The 6,172-nt window shown below is 38.1% G+C and overlaps 1 protein-coding gene across 1 annotated transcript; it reads right to left on the bottom strand.

Moving 5' to 3' along the window:
• LOC21391076 (zinc finger CCCH domain-containing protein 29) lies at positions 1–2,868 on the bottom strand. Its single transcript, XM_010103125.2, has 2 exons — positions 2,730–2,868; positions 1–2,375 (listed from the first exon to the last, which is right to left on the bottom strand). Exon 2 carries the CDS (start codon positions 2,361–2,363, stop codon positions 357–359), a length of 2,007 nt encoding a protein of 668 aa, XP_010101427.2. The 5' UTR covers positions 2,364–2,375; positions 2,730–2,868; the 3' UTR covers positions 1–356.
• Positions 2,869–6,172: the final 3,304 nt, after the last annotated feature.

Here is a 6,172-nt window from a genome sequence, read left to right as displayed (position 1 = left end):
TACAGCTGCATACAAGAAGACTTTCTTTCATATTTTCATTTCCAGACGATAAAACACAAATTTGATCAGATCAGCCAAAGAAAATACAATTCCTAATCATCCCCTTGGGGGAAACATAATATAAATAGCGCCACCCAGTTTGGGAGAGGAAAAAATAATAAACAAATATAATAATATAATAAAAAAATACACGATCTGAATCTTTCTTCTGATTTTAACCTAGCAGTAACTTCAATTTGATTCCTGTTCATTTCCCCTTCTCTTGGACCTAAAATTGAACTTTCTCAAATATCAAATACGAGTGAGTTTGTAAAAATATTCAACTTTTTGTCAGGAGAAATGAGAAGCAGCACTTCTTATGCCACCATCTGCTCCTGCTCTATGTACAGTTGCTCCACCCATGGTGGAAGCACTTCATGAACTCCCTTGTTGAGTTGATAATGCTGCTTCTCTGAAGGGACATCCTTAACCAAGGAATGAACCCAAGAGACATCAGGCTCATCAATTGCCGATGGCCTCACGGCTTGTGGTGTAGCCCCAGCATTGCTGTTGTTTCTGAACCCAAAAGAGGCAGACTTCCTCAATTTGTTCAACTCATCTCCTTGAACTGCCCAGTCCAATTTCCCATCTGGCGAGCTCCAATCGGAAAAACCAGACGACACCATCATCGGCGCAGAATTAGCAGCTGCAGTTAGCCCCAGGTGGGTGGTTGCTGCTCCGCGGTCTATGAAGCTCTGGCTCCGCTTTGCAAAGGTGGAGGACCTCAAGTTCATAACTGCCGCTGCCACAGAACCGGCTGAGGACTCGAGCCCATAAGCAGAGGGCTTCCTCACCGGAGATGATGATGACAAGCTAGCTGGGTAGCTAGCGCGAAGTTGGTTCATGTTTTGGCGAAACTGAAGCCCGGATGGAGACTGCAACTGCGTTGGTGTTGAGGCCTTTAGTGAGAGCCCCTGCAATTGCGAAAACATAGAAGGATCGAGTGATCCAAACACATCGTCAAGGTTAGTCGGCTTTAAGTCTCCAATCCTACCAAAGAAGGATGGAGATGAGAGACGAGATATCTCATCCAACAATTGCTGTTGCTGTTGTTGTTGCTGTTGACTAGACTGACTTTGAAGTCCAAGCAATTCCATCTCCAAATTCAAATCTCTGGCGCAAGAGGCAGTCTTTAGCCTGCTGCCAGGAAGCTGCAAAGCAGGTGGTGTGAGGCTAACTTTGCTCTGCCACAACCCTGCATTCTTCGGCGAAGAAGCAGCTGCCAATGGCGACATTGGTGGTGTCGAAGTTGCGGGCAACGATGGACCAAGAGCCAAGGGGCTCAAAGCAGCCATATCTGCCGGATTGGCAACAAGAGACCTCGGAGATGGCATGGCCGAGCCTGTGGAGGCATAGACCGGGCGCAATTCTTCTGGTTTGTGCGCAAAGAAGCAGACTTTCCTCCCGCAGCCAGTCTCATCCTTGCAAAGCCGGGTTCGGTACTGAGCAGGGTGAAGCCACGACTCGAAAACCCCATGAGCATATTCACAAGCATCACCCTTTTGGCAGGTCCCTTTGCGGAATTCCGGGCAAGGAACACAGGTGTAAGGGTACTTCCTCGGGTCTCTTCTTCTGGCGTTCTCACCAGGATGAACAAACGGGCATTCAGTCCAGTCATGCGAGTAAGCCCTTGAGCAAGGCTTGATCTTGAAACTATACATTCTGAAATCGTCAGTGCCGTATATCCCATTGTTGATATCCGGCAAAGACACATCAATAGGATATTCCTTCTTCTCAGGTGTCGCAGCCCTTTGTTGTTCCACTTCCTCATTGCCTCCTACCACCAAGCTCTCCCCTTTCAGCAGCATTTCCACCACCTTCCTCCTCGAATTCAAAGGCGAATTCGAAACCGCGGCGAGAAAATCAACGGGCTTATTTCCGTAAGAATTGACACAATCAGCGTCAGCTGAGGCCTCAAGCAAAAGCTTAACAGCCTCAAGTGAAGAACTCGACCCTCCGGCGGCAGCGCAGTGAAGGGCAGTGACCTTATCCGAACCGCAAGATCTGTTGACATCGACTTTGCCAGACTCAAATATGTATTTCAAGACCTTGGTGCTTCCGAACATCGCGGCCATCATGAGAGGCGTTCTCTCTTCAAAACCCATCTTACTGGACCCAAGTCTTCTTCCGTACCAGAAGCTAGCTTCGTCGACGCCGAAACCCTTCTCTTCCAATGCGCTCTTGAAGGCGTCAAGATCGTCGGAGGCGGCGAACTCGAGCAATTCGGAGGATTCACTGAGGAAGCCATCGTTCCGCTTCTGGAATTCGCTTTCCATGGCGAACTTGGAGGGACTATTAAGTTTTTTCTTTGAACCACTGCACATGCCCTAATTTCCCTGCAAAATTGTAACAACAAAAGTTCAAAACCCTAATTCATCACACACAAAAGAAAAAACCCAAAAAAATCGCAACTTTAATAAAATTCATAGCCTGATTAACGAAAAAAATAAGAATTACACCCTGAAAAAGTTCTACAAACGTAAAAAATCCAAAAAAAAAAAAAAAAAACACCAAGTACCCAATTTTATACAAGTTTGACCTATATTACTTAAAACCAACGAAGAATTCTTCATAAATCATACAGAAATGAACGAAATAGAATCAGAAATCCGTTGCAGAAAGGGAAAGTGTCGAGATTTAAGGCTAAAAAGCAAAATTAAACCAAGTAACAGATGAAATTTCTTCGGTACCTTTGAGTGAATCGTTGTTGAGAAGAAGAAAGATGTGGAATTTGTTCGCAGAGCAGAATCAAGAAGACGCCAATTGAAGAAGAAGAAGAGGAATGATAATATGAGATGAGGATTGAGCAAGATATGGAGGAGGCTTTATATGGGGTGGTCTTGAGGTTGAAAGAAGAAGAAGAGAGGAAAGTGTGACTTTTCTTCTCACCCCCTTCTTTTTATTTATTTATTTTTGTTTTTTTGGGTTCAGTCAAAGTCAAATGTGGGGTCCACTTGCAAGGATTTTGAAATCGCTATGAGCTGAGAAAGAGCTGCTTCAAATTTCTTTTTTTTATTATTATTGTTTTTTTTTTTTTAATTTTCTTCTCTGCTTGTTGAAATTACTTGAAATGAAACCCAAATGTGTCTGAAATCCAAATTCACCCACAGCTCACTCACTCTCCCTCTGTGGCGTCATCGTCAACCGCCTCAACGGGTTGCAACTTCACGTGTGGATTGGGACTTGACTCACTTTTCTAACTCGCTGACTAGCGCGTGTCGTCAAACCGCTACTATTCTTTTTTCTCTTCTTTTTATTTTCAGAATATAGATATATAACAGCATGATCTTTACTAATCATGTTGAAATATAGTAAGAATTTAGAATATTTTACAACGTAATTATGTAACAATGTAAGATGACAATCATTATAATAATTAATATCTAATTGTGTTATTTTTAAAATATTTTTAAAAAAATATTGCATTTCAATTATCTCTTATAAATATGCCATTTAATCTAATTTTTACTTTTTTTTTTATGAAACTCTTTTCTTGTCCTTTGAAGTTGTATAGTATTAGCAAATATTATTCTCGAAGAAAATGTTATTTTTAATTTTACTTTATGAGGAGCATTGATAAGGTAACAAATTATCAATAATCATGCATAATAATTAAACACTATCGAAATCAAATCAAACAACATTTTAATTTAATAAGATTTTACGAAAATTATCAGTAACTTTTGACGTTCACTTTTGGTTAATAATTTCTTTTTTTGCTTACTTCATAATTCTCCAAAGAAAGAAAGCTGAAAGTAGCTAAAAAATGATTGAGCCAAATAAAAATGTTTCAAGTATCTCATTCGGAGTACAAGTGTTGAATGTGATTTTTTTTTTTTTTTTTTTTGAAAAAAAACACATGGCTCTTATTTTTCTAACCGTTGCTTACAAAAGCAAGTAACCCAATCACTAAGGAGACGTTTGGTTCATGGATTAGAATCATGTGATTAGAATTATTTTTGATTTACGTGTATTTTTTGTGAGAGAAAATATTATAGCGAACTATGAACCATGATTCAAATCATGGTTTGAATCATCCAATCAAACATCTCCTAATTCTCACGATCCTACACATGGTCATGCATAAAAATGTCCAGATAGACCCACACTTCTTATATATATATATATATATATATATATATAAAGAACTAGATTGGAAAAGAAAAAAAAAGTATATATATTTATATATAAACAACTAGATTGAAAAAGAAAAAAAGTATGGATAGAACGGGCCAAAGTGCGCGCGTAGGAGAGAAGTGGAAAATCAAAGGAAATTGGACCAAATTGTGACTGGCTAAATGAAATTCCAACCTGTCACGTTTAACGCGTTCTTGGTCTCTTTAGGTGGGTGACAGGATATGCCTGACTCACCCTTCCACTATCAACCTTGTTTATTCTTTTCCTCCCTCTCTCTCCTTTTTTTTTTAACCGACTTATGCTTTTTCAATAATTTTCCTTCTCTTATTTTAAAAAAATAAAATAAATATCTTTTCTCCTCTTAAAAAAAAGTCTTTCCTGGTGAAGGCTCCGTCATATTAAAAATAAAATGCAAGATAGATTATATTAAACAAATTTAACTATTAAAAATATTTTTTTATAATTTATTTTTTTAGAATTTACTAAAAATATCTCCCGTAAAAAAATTCTGTGTAATCTTTTATTTCTTTTTTGTTTCCCGACAATAAAAAGCTCATCATGAGCTAAAACATTATGTGGACGTTTAGTGCATGAATTTAGAATTATGGTTCAGAATTATTTTTAATTTATGTGTATTTTTTATGAAAAAAAATATTATAGTGAATCACGAACCATGATTCAAATCATGGTACGAATACATCAACCAAATGCATAATAAAAAGGAGTTCTAGTTCCCAACTTTTCCTCGTTCATTGACTTTAATAATAATAAACTTATGTGCATTAAAACTCAAAAGCTTGGAATATGCATGTATTGTTGGCCCTAATTCTTAAACCTGCGTACCGAATCATCACACTAAATTATTAAAAAAATAGGTTATAATAAATACTTGTCTTTTATGGTGCAGTCTTCATCTACAGCAGAAAATCTCTTTAATAACATGTTCTTAGGGTTATCACATTCCTCAATCAAATTACCAGATTCTTGAATGAGTTAAGAGTGAAAACATACCGTATGATTTGACGTATTAAGAACTATAACCATAAGCTCATTGATATATTGTCTCATTAGGCACCCATTAAATCAAATTAGGTCAATATTTGGTATCCACTCATTTGGTCCATATCTAGTTAAAAAACTTATTGGACTTTCCTAAATTGTCCACTTAATTTAAACAATCAATTTAAATAGCGGTAATATAATTGTCAATTAATATGTTGCCCACAATAGATAATAGGAAATAAAATTTCCTAATAATCTCTCACTTGGGCTACATATAATTCCTGAAAATATTATATCATATATTTCTTAAGTGCACAACTGTATGCTATTTATCATTTGTCTCCACTCTAGGTATAATCTAGTTCATCTCCTACATTAACATGAGATCATGATGGCTTTCATCACTTTCAAAACATAAAACTAAACCTTCTATGGTCATCACACCAACATATTCAATAACATATAAATGGTCATGCTTTAGTCCTTATGAGAAATTGATGGTCTAATTATGGTACTTGGAATGGTAAATGTAGAAGGAAAATTGTAAAAATCCCACATTGGCTAGGAGTGAAGCCAATGTGGTGTTTATAAGTGATTGCACTTTGAAGCCTAGGTAAGTATGTATACCAGAGACGCCCTCTCACGCGCAGGGGGGTGCGAATCACGATCCCGACGGGTTGGGGGCCAATGTGTGCTCCCGCAACCTGCGGACACGAATGCCAGACCGGAAAACCCGCTCGTGCGAGCTTACTTTTGCAATTTTTATTTTTGTTTCAGCCAAGTATTTCCAGCTTCCAGCCGTTTGGCTGAGCATAAAGTTGTGCTTAATGGCTGGTAAATGAGCATAATAGGGGCTTAATGGTGATCAATGGAGGTAAACCGTTTTTGCCATGGTTAATAAGCTTAATACCATCAGTTTCCTTCATAAAGGTCCGAACCTTGGTGTACAAAGGTGGCCGGATTCATCTTGAGGGAAATGAATGGTTTTTTGGCT

Source organism: Morus notabilis, unplaced genomic scaffold, assembly GCF_000414095.1.
Source record: "Morus notabilis unplaced genomic scaffold, ASM41409v2 Scaffold997, whole genome shotgun sequence".
NCBI classification, from domain to species: Eukaryota; Viridiplantae; Streptophyta; class Magnoliopsida; order Rosales; family Moraceae; genus Morus; species Morus notabilis.
Note: the sequence above shows the minus strand (reverse complement) of the source record. Positions and strands in the feature narration are given on the sequence as shown.